The sequence below is a fragment of the Talaromyces atroroseus genome (assembly GCF_001907595.1).
Source record: "Talaromyces atroroseus strain IBT 11181 chromosome Unknown scaffold_2, whole genome shotgun sequence".
NCBI classification, from domain to species: domain Eukaryota; kingdom Fungi; phylum Ascomycota; class Eurotiomycetes; order Eurotiales; family Trichocomaceae; genus Talaromyces; species Talaromyces atroroseus.
In genome coordinates this window covers 2,143,696-2,163,345 of record NW_017971434.1, presented here as the reverse complement: position 1 = coordinate 2,163,345, position 19,650 = coordinate 2,143,696, and the positions used below count along the sequence as shown (strand labels likewise).

Genomic DNA, 19,650 nt, shown 5'->3' with positions numbered 1-19,650 from the left:
GGGGGATGGATGATGATGATGATGATGATGGCGGTTTATTGATTTGAGTATTTAGCCAGTTGGCAGGATTGTTCAGACTGAGTATAGACTGCCTACTATGTATTGTCTACGTAGGTAGGTACTTCTGTCCAGGCCATGTATGTAGGACTTGCAAACACGTACAAACAAGACCACTAAGAAGTAAACACGGGCATATTTATCTCTATCGACGCCCAGTATGGATAACGGATATCTATTTATTCACATTCAGCTACACGCCAGAGTCTATCTGGTCAACAAAGTGTTTGCGGGTAGTAAGGGGTGGTGCTCTGAAGAGGATCGGTGGCGCATGAATTGCTCGACCAAAAGGAGGTCGGTGTTGTAGTTGGCACGGCGGACAGATTTGCATTCTCATAGTAGATGATGGCCGTGGCATTGGGGAACGTGTCGGTCATGTTCAAGCAGTCCATGTCGACGTCTGAACGCATCCAGTACAGATCCGTGGGTTGCCCGGTTCCCTTGACGATGACATCGGTGCATTGGCCGACGCCTAGAGTCACGACGGTCATGTTGTAGGGCTCGACAGGCACAAAGTCATTGGCTATGATGGTCATTTCGTGCCCATCGATGCTGAACTTCTGGTTGGCATTCATGCCGGTATTGATGAGGCGCAGTCGGTGCAGCTTGCCGGAGGTGAAGTTGAATTTGGCTAGATCAGTGCCTTGTTCGCGATCTGAACTGGCAGTCGTAGGCCCCTTTGCCATTGATGAGGTTGTTGTCAACGTTGACAAAGGCTGGGGGGTTCGTTGTACTGCGCGCTGTAGTGTGAATGGTACCAGCTGGTACCAAACTGGTCGACTTGAAAGGTATATGTGAAATTGCCACCGCCGGGTGGAATTGGACATTGAGAGACTCCAGGGACGCCGTCCATCCACGGCGTTTTTCTTTGAAGTAGCCCGTGCCAATGAAGGGTCATCCCCTCGGCTGTATCAGTGTCGATGTTGTTTGCCACAGTAACGCTGATCGTATCCCCCCAGTCAGCTTCGATCAATGGGCCGGGAAACTGGCCGTTGATTATTGCTTTGTTTTCTTCTTCCAAAGCGGCATATTTGCCTTCAGCCAGCGCGTTGCGATTTTTGCTTCGTGAGAGCTTGCCCAGAGTGGACTTTTGGAGCAGCGTCTCGTTCAGGGGTAGCACGTAGGATTTGAAGCCTGTTTGGAGAACGACTATCTTTGTAATTCCATCCAGCGCGCGCATCCGGGCAGCAATAACATCATTATCATTGTTGTCGAGCTGGTAGGTTGGAAGGTATACAACGCACGCTGTTTCGGTTGAAGCTCCTGGTAACCGGTGTGCGCAAAACAGACAGTGAAGCTGGGGGTAACGCCTAGGATTTCAGCTTCTTAGATAGCAAATTCGACTTCATGTGGTAGGTACTTGACACTGTTGATGGTCATGGTGTCTTTGGTTCGACCGACGATGTTCAAATGGCCTTCGCTATCGACCATTGCTTGATCGCCGGTCTTGAACCAGCCATCAGATGTAAATGACTCTGTAGTAGCGACTGGGTTGTTGTAGTAGCGCTCGAAGACTACCTCGCCGCCCACTTCAAGATCACCTACAGCTGTATCTGCAGAATGATTTCCATTATGTATCCTACTTCCACTCTTTACAATGTTAGTGCCATTGGTGTGGAAGTCTTTCATCGAGGCCGTATTCGAGACATTGATCCGCATCTCAATGCCCGAACAACACATGCCCACAGATGCAAACTCATAACCCCGACGGATATCGTATTCCGGATACTCTACATTCAGTATTGCTCCTGCACAAGTCTCGGTCATGCCAAAGGCAGAGATGATGCAGCAACGAGGGGCCCCGAACTTGCTTAGATGTCGCGACAAAGCATCTGCAGTCTCAACGACGTTTGCTTCGCCGCCAGAAAGAATACATGTCAGACAGCTCAAATCAAGATTGCTCTCGATGAGCTGCGCTTCCGCGTTGTCCATTGCTGGCCGTAACTTGGATAGGAAGAAGTTGGGTGCGAGCGTAAGGCTAATACGGTGCTTATTAGCCAAATAAACAAACTCGAGAGGATCGGAAATCAAATCGGCCTTTTGGATATGGACCTGGCTGACTTTCGAGTATAGAACACGAAGGTGAACGTCAATTAATCCAGTCACGTGGTCCAGACCAATAAAATTGAAATAGCACGTATTTGGCGGCGTATGCGTGCGCAAGGATTTGCCTCTCATGGAAGCGAGAAGATTGCTATGCGTAAGGCATACAGCTTTTGCATTCCCCGTACTTCCCGACGTGAGCATGAGAAGAGCAAGGCGATCTTCTCTGACTGCTTCAAGGGCTTGGCCAGGGGTGACACCGTTTCCATGCTGGATACTTTCAGCATTTTCAATGTCCTCGACAGCATACAGCCGGAGAAGAGGAGCGTCACCAAAGTCTCGAGGTATTGCGTCCTTCCGGACTATTCACAAATGGAGTTGACATAGCCGGCACGCAGCCTGCATAGGCCGTTGACCAGAACCAGATGATGTTATCCCAGTGGTTATCAAGGTGCAGCAGTATGATGCCGTGGTGCTTGAATCCATCGATTTGGCGGATCTTGGTTGCAGTCTGCTTTGCGACGGCTCGAAGTTCGGCATAACTAAGCCATTGGCCATTTTTCGTATCGCCATGGCCGTAAATGTGCATGCCACGATCTGAATTGGTGACTATGTCGTCTAGAAGTGCTCTGAAATCGGGAACGATCATCGTGTCGGTTGTGAAGTAATAGACAGGCTGTTTTTAGAGAAACAGCTTCTCTATGCAATCCGGATAGTTTGCGGTACAATGATTCAAGATGTTCGTTTGTTCTTTCCTCTGACTTTTATACTTAGATTTAATACGGAGTATGCCTGTATGTTTGCCTATGTAATTCGTCTGTCTTGGTAACTGATGGCCTTGCGTGCCTCTGTCTATAACAGGCTGGTCTAATGAATGCACCTGAGAAGTAGCAGACAGGGAGTGTCTTCAAGTGAAATAGCTCGTACTAGCACTTGCATAAGTCACAATTATCCCACCGAGACACTTCATTTACCTGGCTATTTAGTCATGACTCAAGTCATGCATACACGAAGCCGCCGGGGAAGACAACATTGAGCCATCTTAAGAAGTCATCCTGCATGTTCGGCGACTAAGTGCATGCAAAGCATTCTGGATCCATGGGCCAGTGCAGCCAGCACTGGTGGAATTTATTCCGATTTTACCTGTGTAATTGATTATGTTACATGGCCTAGACACCACCCCTGTCTGAAGCCGGGATCGGCGACTATTTTCATTTGCAGAAGGTCGTATCTTTATGCATAGCCAGAAACGAGGTACGCCGGTTGTTTAGATCCTGCAGTAGCAAACAGATAAATGTACGTGAGTTGATACGTGTTACGCTCGGAGTATTTCATACTAGTAGGTATCAGGTATGTGATAAGGAGGTAATTTCTCAATGAAATTCTTATTTAAGTAATATTGAATATGAAGAGAAACTCTCGTGGAGAAATATTTCTGATATAGACTCTAGTTCTTTCACTACCGGTAGATAACAGGATTTGCAGTAGATAGAAATCCTTGTCCTCTCACTAACCAAGAGATATGTAAACGCAGCTACCTAGTTAAGTATTACATGCTCATCCCTAGTTTCAACCTGATTTCATAGTTTGAAGCGTATCGTAAATTCGCACGACATACAGCATAAACATTCTCCAGGTCCCTTATAGCTAGACGATCTCCGCCTCAATGACAGACTCCATAGCGAGGGCCTTGCTGTAAATATGGTTGATTTTGAATCCAGACCCCTCTAACAAAGCAGTCCACTGCTCTTTTGTTCCTGTGAATACGAGCCGTGTGAGTAAATCTTGATTTCTTAGGATCGAGAAATCTATACGTACTTTCCATGCCAGAAGCCATGGCCATCATGACAATGTCGAACGCGACTTTTACGCATATCCACAGCGTGTCTTGAATAATTGTCTCATGTATCCAATGCTGTTGTGTAGTATTTACCTACCTTTACGGTGTGGACGGAGAGGATTACCAGATCGGGAAACAGACAATGTTAGGGTTAGAGCTCAAAGTTTCGGAGCCCTAATCTGTTCTTATCTAGTTATACTATTAAAGTATATAGAATAATGTCTTATATTCCATCATCAAAATTAGCCCTGACCCTTATCTGTACACAATATCCTCTAAAACCCCAGATATGCTTCTTATATATAAGCCAGCTTGCCAGTTGCCAGTCGCCAGTTGCAGCCAAAAACACGTACAAAGACAAGGCCACTAGGAAGTAAACACGGGCACTTATAAAGAATCCTATAGGCTAAATACTATCTCTAAGTTTGTTTATCAAGGAATTCCTTGATATCTTTCAAAGCTTCTTCTTTACTTTCTCATCCATTATAATTATCAAGCTATTCCTAGCACTCGATAAACCATCTTTTTTTTTCCATTCGCCATTGTTGGGTTTGAAGATCATAATTATTTTCTAGATAGGATTAATATACTAGATATGACACTCTTCCATGAATTTAAATAGGATGTCCAGTGATGTGTCAATACAAGAGATAGAGATCTCTTTATGATAATTTTTTACCCGACAGTGAAATAGAAGCTGAGATTTATTAAACCAGAAAGGAAAAAAACACTTTCAAGAAGAGTAAGACAGAGGCTTCTTCTTCATATGTTAGTCCTGGATAAATATTCATTACTAGGTCTTTACCATCAAAGAGACTGCTTTTTTTTTTGCGAAGGGCTAACTGTGCACCCAGTTGGCAACCATTTCGTATGCTTAATCATAGTAGGATATGTATATAGATCGTAGGACCTGGTATCAGTCAGCAATGCGCTCGCCCGCAAGAGAAATGACGAACTGAAATATTTGTTGGTCACATCCTTTGCATAGCCATACGCATATCGAACAAATATCACGAAGACGGCCCCCATGCAAAGCAAGCGAGCATACCCATTCACGTCGTGTTTGCTACTCAATCTCGCGCCAACTCCACCGGACGGACCTTCACGACTGGTAGTAGTTCGAAGAGCATTGGACTTTTTAGGTTTGACACTATGTGCATGTATATTTGCTGTATTTGGTAATATTCATATGCCAAGTTCGGCAACCTTGATTGAGGTAGGCAGCAATCTCAGAATGTTTGCCTGGAATCCAAGTAATTTCTATGAGCCAATGAAGCCACTCGGGGTGGTGGGAAAAAGGATCAGGCTGAAACAGAGTGAGTCTGTTGAGTGTTAAGCGCCGGGATCCCTGCTGAACTAGCATGGATCAAGTGTGCTGCACGGACCTGATATAAGCCATTGAGCAAGGCAATGCAGCCTTGTCACCTGTCAACGCCTTCGTAGCTAGAGGCCTGTGTGGTCCTTTCAGTGAGCACATATTGCGCCGGGTTCTGTCTCTGTTGTGACAGAACGTATAAATACAGGCCAGAATCTTCGACTTAGACTCGCCGGATCGTTTCCCTTCTCTACACAGTATACGGTATACGTCCATTGACACTTCGAACACAAAACAGTAACCTTCTACGCCCCTTCAGAATATGATGACTCCCCTTGCTACATCTCCCGCTCTTCATTGTCTTCTCTCGGAAGTTAGGGTTATATTTCGAACATGGTGATACAGTCCAATGCCCCCTTCTAACTGATGAACCGCATCCTTTGCGGTATGCTCAGCAGGCTCTTCCAACTGGCCCCTCAAGCCGACTTTTAGTTTCGATAGAACATGGAGACTCACACGCATGGCTATTCACCAGTGACAGAAAAAGCGTCCTGCGCGCCAACTATTTTTTGTTGATAATCTGGAAGGCTTGGAGATCAAAGAGTCGAGACACATAAAGCGTCGGATCTGGATAGAACAGTTGCCGGGCCATAGCAAGACGATCACATACGAAAGCTAGGATTATGTACATATGTTGAAATCAATCGGAGTTTTAAGTTTGTTTACGGAATTAATAGGTATATTAAAGGATGCATAAAAAGAAATGAAGTTCTGGAAAGCCCCTTATCTAGTCCTTCACTCGTTGAGATCAAAATAAAGATTCCATACATCAGCAACTCCGAAGTATATACATATACATCGACACCACATCTCATACTTGGGAGCCACATCGAAATCACTGAGTGCCTATCCTCTAATCACATCCAAACGTCTAGGGTCTAGGGTTTCTGTAGGTGTATTGTGCGTTAAGATATCCTTTTTTTTTTCTTGCTCATATATATATTCACTAGATTCCAGGTGATCATCATCTCGGTGCCTCAGACGCTTCGCAACGACTTGTTACAATGTATATATATTTAGGACTACTAGTATGAACGCACTTTCTACGGCTAAACATGTCCGAATTGGCATAACTGAACGGTTATCATAGCACGCCAACGTGCAGACCGGTTTTTACCTCAAACCGTTGCTCTTATCCTGCTCTCTAAACTTGAGACGAATAATTATTCAGCATATCCGAAATGGTGTAATGGCTAACATTATCGCCTCTCAACCGCCTTTCAAGGTTTATCGCGATAGCTCGGGGTTCGATTCCCCGTTTCGGAGTCTTTTTTTGTTTCAAACCGTTGCTCTTACAACTATGCTATAGATACATTGTCTGACGTTGCCCGTCAACCATGTCCGAAATGGTGTAATGGCTAACATTATCGCCTCTCAACCGCCTTTCATGGTTTATCGCGATAGCTCGGGGTTCGATTCCCCGTTTCGGAAATTTCATTTTTTTGGTTCCTTAATCCTATTCCTATCCTGCGACCAATTCAGCATTTTAATAAGTATCAAAGCGATTGGCTCCCTTCTAAAGGATCAAAGTGGTAACCCATCATGTCCGAATCCGAATTAGTATAACGGTTTAGTATGTAGCACTTTTACTGCGGGGGGCGGGGGTTTATTAGTAGCGGTTTATTCTCGCACGCTCTTACCCTGCAAACCGGGGTGATCTAGGCGTCTAGCATCTAACTCAATAATTGCCAGCAATAAGACCATCGAAATGACCTAGACCGGCACTAGCGGCTCTACTATCAGCACCAGCAACTTCGTGTACGTGAGAGTATATAGAGCTCATTCTCGATCAACTGTCATCAAGCGCTTCTGCCAGTTCCAGGTCCATGGTTGCATTTCACGGTGCGTGCTTCTTTGGGGTTGATCATGGGTCCTATGCTGTTCTGGACCTTGTTCTATGTATATCTCCGTCAGTATCAGTTGGATTAGGGGGTTGGTGTACATCAATTCCGTAGTACGGAGTAGCCTTCAGTCACTTTAATCCTTGGGAGTTGCTCTTTTAATGTATTCCGATTGGTCAAAGGGTACGGAGTACTGTATGGTCATATGACATCCCCTGTAGTTTAAGATTTTCGAGCCAACAAAAACAAGTATTCGCACTCTTCACCCACTGGCTCAATGGATCGATACTACCATGTCATGAAATGCAGGTACGCGAACTATCTGAAGATGTAATAATAATATAAAAACCAAGCTTCAACCCTGCCTGAATTCCAAGGCAGCGCTGGCTAGCCGCTTGCGGATGTGAGGCGGCGATCCTCCTCCCTTTCGTCATGCACAAGTCATGCTGCCTAAATCAAAACAACTTCCAAAAAAAAAGAAGGAAAAGTTGGAGCTGGTGAATAAACCACACTCTGAACCACAACTAGGCCAAATGGCATCCATGAGACCTCTCAACGAGCGAATCCTCGCAAATCCATACACGACGGGGCTTGTTGCCTCGGCCGTTATTGGCTCTATTTGGTACGGTGTCTGAAAAAGTCGAGAAAGGAGACGGAGACGATTTGTTTTTTTCACGGCTAGGCTAAACCACTATCCCAATGGCAGGATGATCAATGATTACAAGCAATGGAGGGCATTCGGCACAGGTGGCACGCCGCCAAATGTATAGTGAGTACATCTGCCCTACTACGAAAGTCACAGTGACTCATGTATAGGTTCTAGTGGATACTGCCGCATGACTCTCTTTCGAATCCTGTTCGCCTACCATATACCACGCCAAACCAATCCCGAGACGCTGAGCACCGAGGGGCCATCCTACCTTAAGGAATCGCTCCCACCGCGTGCCGGCGGCCGACCAAAGCTGATGCCGCGCATCCTGCCCCAGAGACAGGTCCCTGAGCCCATTGACCCGGGAACCAGAGAGCAGCTCCTAACCCTCATGCGCCGCCTAGCTGACGAGCACCCGGACATCCTCGAGACCAAGCCCTCTGCTACCGAGGGCAAAACTACCGACGGTCTGTACGCACGCAAGGACAACGCTAACATAAACCCACTTGTGAAATCAGAGACAACTCTGGATCATGAGATTGGACACGCACATCCCACTGATAATGGGTTGCATGTCTGGCTGAGTGATCCAGATGCACGTCAAGTGATTGCAGCTGGCTGGGGTCAGCGGTTCTGTTTGCCCATGGTACAGAGTGGATGGATCATGGTGTATGCACCAAGGGATAGCGCGGAGCTGAGGGTAATTGAGGACATTGTGAAGGCGGCCGTGAGATGGGTAACGAATGTCGCTATTTAGAACTCTCGGGATGATTTATCTATCTCCCGTTATATTTGTACTATATAGTCATCTGTCCAATCAAATGACTGAATATGTCATATTGACCAATTAGCTGCCCGAAATGTAGACCCACAATAGCACGCGTTAATGGACTCCGCGACGCGCTCCACGAACTTCCTCCCTTTGCAGACCTCGAAGAACACAATGAACTAGCCAGAACCCTAAGCTCGCTGATATCAATTATTTTTCCGTGTTGATACACCGAGAAACATGCGGTAATAGCAATGGCAACGACCACGAGCACCACTACGCTGAGCACCGCCGACGCAAGCGAGCTCAATACCTTGCGCGCCGAACTCAAACAGTGGGAGAAAGCATTTGCGGATGCTAACGGGGGAAGAAAAGCCGGGCGACATGATATCAAGCAGGACCCTGAGATAGGTATGATTTCTTCTTTTTCTGCTTTTGAGTCTCACTAATCCTTTTTGTAGCCGCCAAATACAAAACCTACGGCCGACTACGTGCCCTCGAAGAACCATCATGCAACGAACGCAGTAAAGACGTCGCAAAAACACCTTCCAAATCAGACCAGCACCACGCCCGAACGAAGCGTAAGTACGGCGCTTTATCGACAGATCAGCACACACCTCGAAAAGCGCGACGGGAGCTTTCCACGCCTGCAAAGAACCAGCGCGTGGCCAGCGATCCGCTTCATCCAGCTGTATTAGATCCTTATGATTCGCCCACTGCATTCCGGCGATTGTTCAGTCCAACAACTCATCGTCAACAACCACAGCAGCAACCGTCTCCACTTCCACTCAAGACCGCCATCGGGCCGACTCCACAGCGCAATGGGAAACTGCTAGGTCTTTTTGATATGCTATCTGCTTCGGGCGGAAGCACTGTGACGCCATCTGTGAAACGGACTGCAGCGCTTGACCGAGCCATTATCCAGACACCGTCGAGAAGCAAGGTCCAGAGACTAGGCGATATTCCTGAAATGGCGGATAACGAAGGAATTGAAAATGAAGGGAATGGTGATGACGATGACGACAGCAACGAAAGTGCAGTAGCAATGGGCCGCACGCCAGCCTCGTCGAGTAAGAAGTTATATCTTGAACGACTTTTTGCTACCCCTACTACATTACGATTCGCGACTATGATAGAGGAGGAAGAGGGCGACGATGACATTGACGGAAGCCAGCAGATCCCATGGCAAATTACCCAGCCAGATGAGCAAGATGACACGAACCCTTTGGGCTCGGGAACCCCAAGCTTTCTACGACGGTCGAATTCAGGACGATATGCATCAAACAATGCATTTGCGAATAATCCGCTGAGTCCAGTTGGTGTCCGAAAGCATCAGCGGTTTAATGGAAAGGGGCTTACAGCGCTAGTACAGGGATTGCGTGATATGGAAAAGGAGCGCATGCAGGATGATTGGGATATATTGAACGAGCTCGAAGTAGAGCAGAGACAGAATGCTGCAAGAACTGAAGAAGAGGAGGATATTCAAGTAGGCGACAGTCAAGTGCCGCATAACGAAGCCGACAACAAATCGGGCCCCGGTGGGAAAACATGGAAGAAGAAAACGCAAAAGAGAACTACTCGTCTTGTTAAAATGAAGCCCGTCATACAGACCAAAAACAGAGCTTCACGCACAACTGCAACAGTACCAACATTCAATAAATCAACACAAGAAGAAAACAAATCCGAACACGAAAGCGAGGACGAACTCGCAACTCTTGATGACTCTCGGATGCCAGCCGCCAAAAGACTAAGAGAAAGAAAACAACATGTCCAAGACGATAACGAAAACGACGAAGACAGTAACTACGACTCGATCGACTCCTCCTCCGACAAGGACTTTACCACTACAGAATCCGCACCAAAACCACCACCGCCACAACAACAACAAAAGCGACTAACATCAAGTTTCACAGACAAAATAAAAGCCGCTTTTTCATCTATCCCGGTGAAGGATACCAGCAGTACTTCAACCACAATCACAACAACCAAAAAAGCAGCAGGAAAAGAAAAAAGCAACGAAAAATCATCCCCCAAAAGACGAAAAGTCAACCCCGATGCACACGCTAATTATCGATCGCTCAAGATTCGCTCAAAGGGGCAGGGAAGGTTTGGACGAGGTAGATTTGGGCGGCGGTGAAAACTTCTTTCCTTTTTTTGCTGATGGACTATTTTTTTTTTTTTGGTTGGAGTTAGGTTAGCCTTTTGCCTTTTTTCTTTCTTTTTCCTTTTCCTTTTTCTTTTGATGGAGTTTCAGGATTTGCAGACCATTGTTAGAACTATATTGTCATGTCACGACGTTGATGAACTTAACGAGCGGTGTTGGTGGAAAGGGACGAATGCATTAGCGGTTATTCATGTTTGGTATTTGCATATACATGTTTAGTGTTGGTTTTATCATTTAGGTACTTAGGTATATATAAGATGTATTCCCAGGACCCGCCTTATCAAGTATGCTTCAAATCAAGACGTACATCTATAATAGACTACGAGAGATGGTTACCAAGACGCTTGTCAATAGAGTCGGGGTTTGTTCTTTAACAGAGAAAGTGTGGTATGGTATATACACGATACATCACGCATGACGCATGCATGCTTTCAACAGAGAAAAGACAAAAGAAAGGGTCATCAACTTGGATCAAGAGTGGGTCATTCATTATGTACTCATCACAACTCATAAGGAGTAGAAGTAGCAAGATGTAACAGGGAAGCTTAAGAGGTTGGGGGGTGTGGTATAATGAGAGGACTGGCATTTTCACATTGATATCGGAAACGCCGAGAAATCTTCCCAGTCGAGGACTTGAAGGAGACTGTTGAAGTCGTCCGGTGGCTGTTATGGATGTTAGTGTGTGTGTTTGTTGATTTTGGGATTAGGGGGGAATACCGTCAGCAAAAGATCGGACAGGTTGTTACTTTCAAACGACCCTGGCACGCTTTCTAGAGGCGTGTTATTCTCGTGGCTGGATGGGACGCTCGGAGCTTGGGCAAGGAATGACTGCAGAATTTTCTCGTTAATCATATACACGCATTTGACAGGAGGAGGGGGGAAAGGGGAGAAGGGTAATTACAAGATCAACTCCATCTGCATTAGACGTCCCATCAACGCCCCGCAAAATACGATACGTAGTCGTGCAAATACGGTCGAGAATGACACTCCTAACCTCCTCAGCCTGATCGGGATACAACTCCGATTTCACGAGTGCGAAGATCATGTATAGGAAGAAAAACTGCTTCGCGCTCTTGATGACCAGAAGCAGTCTGCTTTCCAAGGCGGTGATAGTCCTCTCAACAAGATCGAGAAGAGAGTCGGTAATCTCTGGAATCATTTCGCGCATGAGGTTCGATGCATACCCCGACCGTCTAGCGAATAGATGCTGAAGGACGGATAAGACCGCTTGGCCGATAGCGTCCGTGGAATGGCCAAAGGAAAGTCGTCCCGATGTTTCGTGGAGTTTCAAATGTCGCGACAACATGAGGGATGCGACTTCTAGTCGAGATCTGGATGACGGGTTGAATAGGGGATCCTGGGCAGCTTCAATGGCAAACGGAGTGTGAATTGCTAGGAGTGCTTGGCCTATTTTGGTTTCGAGCGTCGCATTCCACAGGATGAGCTTATGGCTAATTTCTTTGTCGGCGGTGGTGGGCCACGCAGGAATACTTGCTTGGAGGCGGCCAAGCTCCCATTCCAGTCTGAGGATGTCTTCATAGGAACATGATATGACCGGAGAGTTCATTATACTGCAAATCCTCAGTCGCAATGCAAGGGACTGCGCGAGAATAGTCTGGAAAGAGCAATCGGTCACTTCCTGGACAGGCCGCGACATCGGTTTCTCGGTGATATTCTCGTGGATTTCGTCATCATTGATATTTAAAGGCGGTGCGGTGTCAAAGTCCGATGCCTGCAGAGTCGGCGGCATGCCCCTGTCGAGTGAGATTTGGACGTCCAATTCAACGATTGTAGCCCAAATGCGCCTTCGCATTTCTTTGTGGAATATATTAATTTTCGGTATATCTTCAGGGTCTCTGTGGTAGCCTGCAAGCATAGCCGTCTTGACCAAATTACCTGTAGCCAGCCATGCGTGGCTACGGTTTAGGCCCTGGTTGTTTTGCGCAATTATGAGCAAGCACTGGATGCGTAACACGGTCAGATCGGGCCGTTTGATGTGTGTAGAATCAAACCACTTTTCAGCGTAGCGAATCCACCCTACTACTTGCTCAGAGTTGATGCTAGTGGGAGGTTCATCAAAATCCTGAGGAGGTTCAGCATCGTGAAATCCCGCCGCAGAAGCAAGCATAAGCAAGACTTGGGCAACGAAGGCTGCTGAAACCATGTCCGGGTTGTTCATGTGGGCATGTAGCTCGGAGAGCTCTTGTCGGAAAGAAGGAATGTGTATCACGCGATGCGTCGACTCTACGTAGAGCATGTACAGACGGAGCAGCTTATCCATGGTCGCCTTGGGAGGGAGAAGCGACAGCAAAGTGGCAGTATTTGGAGGAGCCATAAGTGGATCCTGTAATTTGGATTTGAGACTGCCAATTTTGAGTGCATCCTTTGCCAGGCGCACGCGTCTAAAATCAGGATTGTTTGTCTTGACTTCATGGAGGAAGGACTTCAGCTCTGGAAACTAGACGCATAGCTAGTTAGGATGAATAATAGGTACAGATAGACTTTAATTGAGAAGACACACCTGAAGCATCAGATTAGACACCATTCCGCCACCATTGAAGCGGGTTCTCGTTCCTTTGCCTCGAATCAAGACTTTATTCGGCATGTCCAGCCTCTGTGAAGGCGAGGCCGGCGCATTGTCATAGCTGCTGACATGATCAGGCCGGGTTGCATTTGCATCGGGAATGCGTGACCAGCTGCTGGTGGCGGGTGTGTTCGGACCAGGACCATCCAGCACGGTATCCAGAAACCGGGGCCTGGACAATCCAGGTTGCCGGAGGTGGTGGTCCGGAGTAGAGATATTGTGATGAAAATGAGACGAGGTTAGCGACCCGGAGAAAAGCGGTTGAGGCGGAGCTCCTGCTCCTGTCGCTGATTTGGGGTATGATACTCGTATGACATTCGCGAAGCCTGGCGAGGCAGCGCCCACACGATTTGGCGGTGGAAGCGTGATGTGAGCGCTTGGTGTTGTTGAAGGCGCGGTTGTTGTTGCTACCGCAGCCGAAGCTGATGCTGATGCGTCGACAGTAGATGGATATTGCCAAATGATGCTATCTTCGTATGTGCACCGTTCGGGAATTCTGCTCTTAGCACAGCGACTACATGAAGGGTATTCGCGATCGCATTTTAGTTTCTTCGAGCGACACTGCGAACAGGCGACAGTTCGCCTGCGACGCTTGCGCGGGCGCGTCTCGGGGTGCGAGAGAGCGTTTTCGGGATCCGCAGCTGGCAGACCATTGTCGGCCGCGCCGGACATTATGAGTCGCCTCCTGTTGGTTGTCTTTCAGCGGTTTGGAGAGAATATGAGCAATTGGTGGTCATCGACACGACGATAGCCTTGTTGACCAAAATTACAAGACTCAGCGCTGCGCATCTCACGTCTCACGGCGAGTTGGGCGATGTTGGACTGCCCGATGCCCAAACGGGAACACAAAGCCGAGCAGTGTGGGGCTGGTGTGCTGTGCCAGCCAATCATGGGCGCTCCTGTGCGACTGGCAGCGTAACGGCGGTACGATAATACGGCGTATTTTACACACGCTTAGGGTTAGGGTTATTTGCTTCTGTGTGTTGCACCACAAACAAACAACAATCGCATCAAAGTCTCTACCAGAAAAATAGCCTGCCCACAATTGCTGGCGGCAAATCCAAATCCTGATAAGTTGCATACGCCGTCACTAACGGCCCTCTAAGCACCATCTCTAGGCAGACGAATAAGTCTTGCTGGTAACTAACTAGTGTCGGGCGAAACACATACCTGATATCGGAGATCGGATTTAGCAGATCTGAATCGAGTCTATAAAGCTTAAGGCACCAGCCAAGCAGGGAAAAAACCCAGAGTTTGGCTTTCAGATCAAGAGCAGGCGTCTTTCTGTTGTTCCATTTTCTCTTCTTAGACTGAGTCCAGTTGCATCTTCATCCTCAGAAAATGCTCTCGTGGATTTCTACGCGCATCGGCGGCGGAAACGACGATAATTATATATTCCCCACTGTCAACCCGCAAGAAGACGGGCCTGACTGTTCAAAGGACTGCGCCGACTGTACAGTTCGCCTTCCCAACAAGTTCAACGTGGAAACTGAACGCAAACTGTACGGGAAAGTCAAGCCATTCACAACTCACGTGCTAGTTGCAACGGGCAAGTCGGACTGGGCTTCGCATCCCGATAATGAGAGAGGCACGGTGATTCATGCGCTATCAGAAGCTAGCTCGAATGAGGTGCGTATTAGATGTCCTCGCTTCTTTCGAAAGGAGGGGAGAATGTATAGCTGACGAGATGTCAATAGCGTCTGAGGGTGAATGCTTCCAACCTCGTTGCTCACAACGATGAAGGCAAGGATAGCGACAAAGCGACCACCGTGCTGCTATTGCCTTCCTTTGAATATGTCGACAACGTCACCACCAACTCTGTCCCGGAACTAGTTTCGCGCTATATAGATAACCGCCACTCATCAGCACCATCACCATCGAACTCGCAGCTAGTATCAAGACCATGCGAGCATGACTATGTGGTGCTCCTATGTTCGCACCAGCGACGAGATGCTCGCTGCGGAATATCCGCGCCACTCATAAAGAAAGAGCTTGAAAGACATCTGCGTCCCGCGGGTCTGTATCGGGATGCAAATGACGAGAGACCCGGTGGCGTGGGGATTTATTTTGTCTCCCACGTCGGCGGACATAAGTTCTCGGCAAATGTTCTGGTGTATCGAAAGAAAGAGGAGCAGTTGATCTGGTTAGCTCGTATTCGCCCTGAACATTGCGAGGGCCTTGTCAAGTATACTATTTTGCAGGGCAAGGTTGTTCACCCCGAGTCTCAGCTGAGAGGTGGATTTGATAAGGCGCGCGGAGTGACCAGCTGGTGACATCTAATGGCATATTAGTGATGTGAAGGGAGTTAATTGCGTGTCCAGTCAGTCCAGAAAGAGCCTTGGGAGGCAAGTGGTGACAAATAATTGAACTGCCATCGAATTCCAATTGATATATATTATGTAAATATGTATAAAGCACAACGCATAGACAACAAATAGACAAAATTCCCAAGTACACCAAAGATCGTAACATTGTGACAACCACATAGATTAACGTAATTTTCCCTCGTACATCGTTTCAATCGATTAATATATAGTTATGATTAAACAATTTATTTCACCACTGCTCTTACCTCACCACGCCGCCCCTGTTGACGAAGTAAAGCAAGAACAAGAATTAAGAAAAAACCCACAAGGTGTCGCAGACTCTATTGCGGGGGGACTTGACCGTTTCGCTGAGGACCCTGGCTTGTCTCAAGGTGACAAGATCAAAAGAATCAAAGATTCCAAAGATGAGCGAGAATTATGGTTGCCAGTCCATCTACACTTGAGACATGCCCGGGCGTCGAGCAGATGAACTAGAATGGAGGTTGGTACTTGACCTTCCACCGACGATTGAGCTGATCAGACTGCCGACATAGCAAGCCCAGAGGAACCAAAAGAAGGCGCAAGCAGCTTGCGCCTCGCGGCAACGATGCTCAGAACCCAATGCAATCTCATTGGAGTTAAGGAAGCCCTGACGATAGTCAGCAATTACTAGTTGAGGGAAATACAAGGGAAGGAAGGAGTCCTACGTGGTTTGAGCAGCTATCGCCCTTAGTTCTTGCAGCCAAGGTGACGGCAGCACAGAAAGTGAAGATGACGTTCAGAGAATCCAGAACGATGGGAAAAATCGGATGGAAGGTGAATGAATCGGACCAAGTAGCAGGGATCAGATAGAACAGGAAGAGCATCGAAAACGCCGCGGTGAACATGGAGTAGTGAATGCTCTCTGGGTTATGGCTGCTGTTAGCCTCCAGAGAACCGACCAGACCGAGAAGGATGACCGTAAAGACGAATTCCAAAGCCCGAAGGCCTGTTCCAATGATTCGTGGCATGGTGATTGATAGATATGATATAAGGTAGCAAAGCTGGCTGTAGCTAAGACGTCAGACTAGGTCAGGCCGGCCTGATGCGTATTGTAGAGTAGCGATCTTCGTCTCCTTTTTATTCTGTCTCTCTGCGAGGGGAGTGGCTCAGGAATTTATGGAAGGGAAGAATGAGAATGCAGCGAGCAAGGAGGGAGAGTCGAATTTTTGACTCGAGGATGACGGAGACGAAGGTGGTTACGTCATGCCGACCTCGTCCCCCTAAGAGATCTAGCGGGTGATCCTCGAAACGGCGGCTCGACTGCTGCCGGCCATTCCGCGCTTCCAATATGGAATCGCCGCTGGCACTCCGACGATGGGCGTTTCAAGCACTCCATCTTCAAACTCGCCTTGTAACACACGTGAGTCGGTTGCGCTGACTGTTGACGTGGCATTGCATGAGCAGTCTGCTGTTGGCTTCGGGACGACGAATTGGTTGGTCCAGAGAGGACGCGGGCTGTGCCGGCTGTCATTGGCCAATGGGAAGATTGGCCAACCGGTTTCCGAATCAGGCAAGATGTAGCTAGGGCCTAGGGCTTAGGGCTTAGGGCTCGTACCGCAATGAAACAAAGAAGTCGGCGTCCCAAACGAGCTAGCGTGCGGAGCTGAGGAGGGCGCGGGGAGCAAATCGGGAAAGGCTGCCCCACCACGGCTATGTTTTGCTGCATCTCTGGTTGGCCAGACCGTCAAGTGTGGCCCGGGCCCAGCCAATCAGCGCTGCAGAAACTGAGTCATCCTCCCTACGCTGCAACGATAGAGATTATCGATAAATCGGGCTGACGGGGCCTCAGGCTCGTATTAAGCATGGCCAGTTCCCAGATGCCAACCTCAGCGTGATTGATTCCTTTTCTCTCCTTCTCTGGCCACTGCGTTTCTTCCCCCCAGTCAGTCTGTACCATCATCGGCACAGTTGGCGCAAGCAATTCTCCAATTCAATTGCCGTTGCTCACGTTGTTACCTCCCAAATATTGACAACTATCTTCAAAACTACCAATCTTAGGAGGGCAGCACTTCGGTCATCATGGCAAACTTCGACGCCTTCAACGACACCTTCGACTTTGGTTCCTTCATCCACTATCCCGAGGAGAACATGGAGCCTTCCGACTTTCAGTTGCCTACAATGGACACCTCAGTAGAGTCAATGGACTTCTCCGATATGCAACTCTACCCAGAGACGAATCCTTCTCCGTGCGGTGCCGACTTCAATCTCTTCGATACACTGGAATACCCTGCCTGCGACTTGGCCAATGGAACCCCTTTTACGGCTGAGACCCGGACACCTGCACCACAAGCAGAGGATTTCCGTTATGCGATAGACTCCTGGGCATCCGCTGATCATCGCCTTCGCTCCACGAAGCAGAAGCGAAGGGATGCAGCTATTGACTTGCATCTACAACGGTTTATGAATGATCACTGCGGACCTCAGCTGTTTCCGACTGATTCCGAGGCTTCCCCCTCTGCTACGCCTTCTATCACATCATCACATCAGAGCCCCGGCGACAGCACTCCCGTGTCATCGGCATCTAATACCGATCAATCGACCGGTACCCTGACGGGTGGTCGCGAACTCGTCTTCGACATGAACTTGAACACTGCTACGCAGCTACCGAAGAAGCAGAAGAAGCGCACTAAAGCTCAGATCGAAGATTACATCAATGCTCGCCGGAACGGCGCTTGTATCAAGCACAAAAAACAGCACAAAAAGGTTAGTCGGATTGCATTTTGTCTCTGTGTAATTGATATATTTGCAAGCTGACATGAGTATAGTGCAACTGCCACGAGAAGCGATCTGCAAAGACAACCGCAGACGTCAAGGTAAAGAGGCAGAAGCTAGCCGTGTCTGGCAGTGGTGTGCCGACCCCAGAACTCATTCCAAACAACACCCCATCCTCTCTGTCGGTATCATCCTTCTCTCAATCGCCACTGTCTCAGCTAGACAACGTACTATTTGGCGATGATATTGACACCGCCTTGGCAAGTCTGCCCGATTTGTACAGCTACAAACCGCTCCCCGAGCTGGATGCACAGCTTCCCATGGAGAATGTTCTCCAAAACCAGTATGCGCAAAAAGGATCGGCTGGCTCTGTATCAACTACGCACCACCATCCAGCCAGCTTACCGAGGTCGCCCTCAAACCTGCTTCTTGGCTCAGACTCCGTGGCGAGATCCTCAAATGTGCTGCTTGGCTCAGGATCCTCGGCAAACTCTCCTGCTCGAGACGCACAGTCCCAGGGATCACTCCAGATTGGACCATCTAGTGGATTGAACACTGCAGTGGAGAACGCAAAGAGTCTCCTAGTTAGGCGTCGCACCAGCGGCAATCTACAAACCACAGGTCCGAGATTAGACGTAGTATCCGATCTACATGGTGTAAGCGAAGGCAGTTCACACCGCTCACCAGAACACGGAGCATTGGCTGGGGCATCATCGGGACTACAGACATCAGGACTGGTAGTCCAATCACCAATCCTAAGTCTACCTGTATCTCCACTGAGCACAATACAGACGCAACTACCAACAGCTGTAAGCGAGACAGCGAACTCGGCCACTGCCCACTCGACAGATGTGCAGTCTGCTACTGTGGTGGCACAAACTGCCAGCGATCTCACCGCGTCTCTATATGCGATGGAATGGATATCACGGCTTTCGACGAGCATGGCCATGCAAACTATGCAAGTCATACTAGCGTGTCGCCCGCAGCTATTCCAATTTCTATCGGAGCAAGCCACGGGCGCTGACTCTAGCCCATTCTCTTTGGAACTCAGCACTGTCCAGACAGTGTCTGCCGGGTTGATCGGGTGCGCTTAATTGATGGCCTTCCTTGCCTGGCTGATGTTTGAATTTTACCCAATGTAGCGTTTTTCGGTTATTTCTAGCTTAGCTTCACTTATCTCTTCCTCTGCGCAATGACAATTGAATTAGGTTTCTGCACTTTTCTTGCACGGTTTTAGTTTACACTCCGACTTTTTGAATCTTAATATC

At 48.1% G+C, this 19,650-nt stretch overlaps 7 protein-coding genes across 7 annotated transcripts; 4 read left to right on the top strand and 3 right to left on the bottom strand.

Annotated features, from left to right (window-relative positions):
- Window positions 1-272: 272 nt before the first annotated feature.
- On the bottom strand, window positions 273-2,749 carry UA08_02861 (hypothetical protein; the record flags this gene model as incomplete). The annotated part of the gene is made up of 4 exons (XM_020264950.1): window positions 273-790; window positions 826-1,367; window positions 1,418-2,370; window positions 2,471-2,749. 4 exons carry the CDS (start codon window positions 2,747-2,749, stop codon window positions 273-275), a joined length of 2,292 nt encoding a protein of 763 aa, XP_020122395.1.
- A 4,940-nt stretch (window positions 2,750-7,689) lies between these two features.
- Window positions 7,690-8,562, top strand: UA08_02860 (hypothetical protein; the record flags this gene model as incomplete). The annotated part of the gene is made up of 3 exons (XM_020264949.1): window positions 7,690-7,778; window positions 7,863-7,925; window positions 7,959-8,562. 3 exons carry the CDS (start codon window positions 7,690-7,692, stop codon window positions 8,560-8,562), a joined length of 756 nt encoding a protein of 251 aa, XP_020121972.1.
- Window positions 8,563-8,828: 266 nt separating this feature from the next.
- UA08_02859 (hypothetical protein) lies at window positions 8,829-10,711 on the top strand (the record flags this gene model as incomplete). Its single annotated transcript, XM_020264947.1, has 2 exons — window positions 8,829-8,985; window positions 9,036-10,711. 2 exons carry the CDS (start codon window positions 8,829-8,831, stop codon window positions 10,709-10,711), a joined length of 1,833 nt encoding a protein of 610 aa, XP_020121973.1.
- Window positions 10,712-11,326: 615 nt separating this feature from the next.
- On the bottom strand, window positions 11,327-13,994 carry UA08_02858 (hypothetical protein; the record flags this gene model as incomplete). The annotated part of the gene is made up of 4 exons (XM_020264946.1): window positions 11,327-11,401; window positions 11,456-11,566; window positions 11,640-13,196; window positions 13,260-13,994. 4 exons carry the CDS (start codon window positions 13,992-13,994, stop codon window positions 11,327-11,329), a joined length of 2,478 nt encoding a protein of 825 aa, XP_020121966.1.
- A 669-nt stretch (window positions 13,995-14,663) lies between these two features.
- Window positions 14,664-15,595, top strand: UA08_02857 (hypothetical protein; the record flags this gene model as incomplete). Its single annotated transcript, XM_020264945.1, has 2 exons — window positions 14,664-14,951; window positions 15,020-15,595. 2 exons carry the CDS (start codon window positions 14,664-14,666, stop codon window positions 15,593-15,595), a joined length of 864 nt encoding a protein of 287 aa, XP_020121967.1.
- A 487-nt stretch (window positions 15,596-16,082) lies between these two features.
- Window positions 16,083-16,638, bottom strand: UA08_02856 (hypothetical protein; the record flags this gene model as incomplete). Its single annotated transcript, XM_020264944.1, has 2 exons — window positions 16,083-16,277; window positions 16,336-16,638. The coding sequence occupies 2 exons, from the start codon at window positions 16,636-16,638 to the stop codon at window positions 16,083-16,085; spliced, it is 498 nt and encodes a 165-aa protein (XP_020121964.1).
- A 1,051-nt stretch (window positions 16,639-17,689) lies between these two features.
- UA08_02855 (hypothetical protein) lies at window positions 17,690-19,476 on the top strand (the record flags this gene model as incomplete). Its single annotated transcript, XM_020264943.1, has 2 exons — window positions 17,690-18,373; window positions 18,436-19,476. The coding sequence occupies 2 exons, from the start codon at window positions 17,690-17,692 to the stop codon at window positions 19,474-19,476; spliced, it is 1,725 nt and encodes a 574-aa protein (XP_020121965.1).
- Window positions 19,477-19,650: the final 174 nt, after the last annotated feature.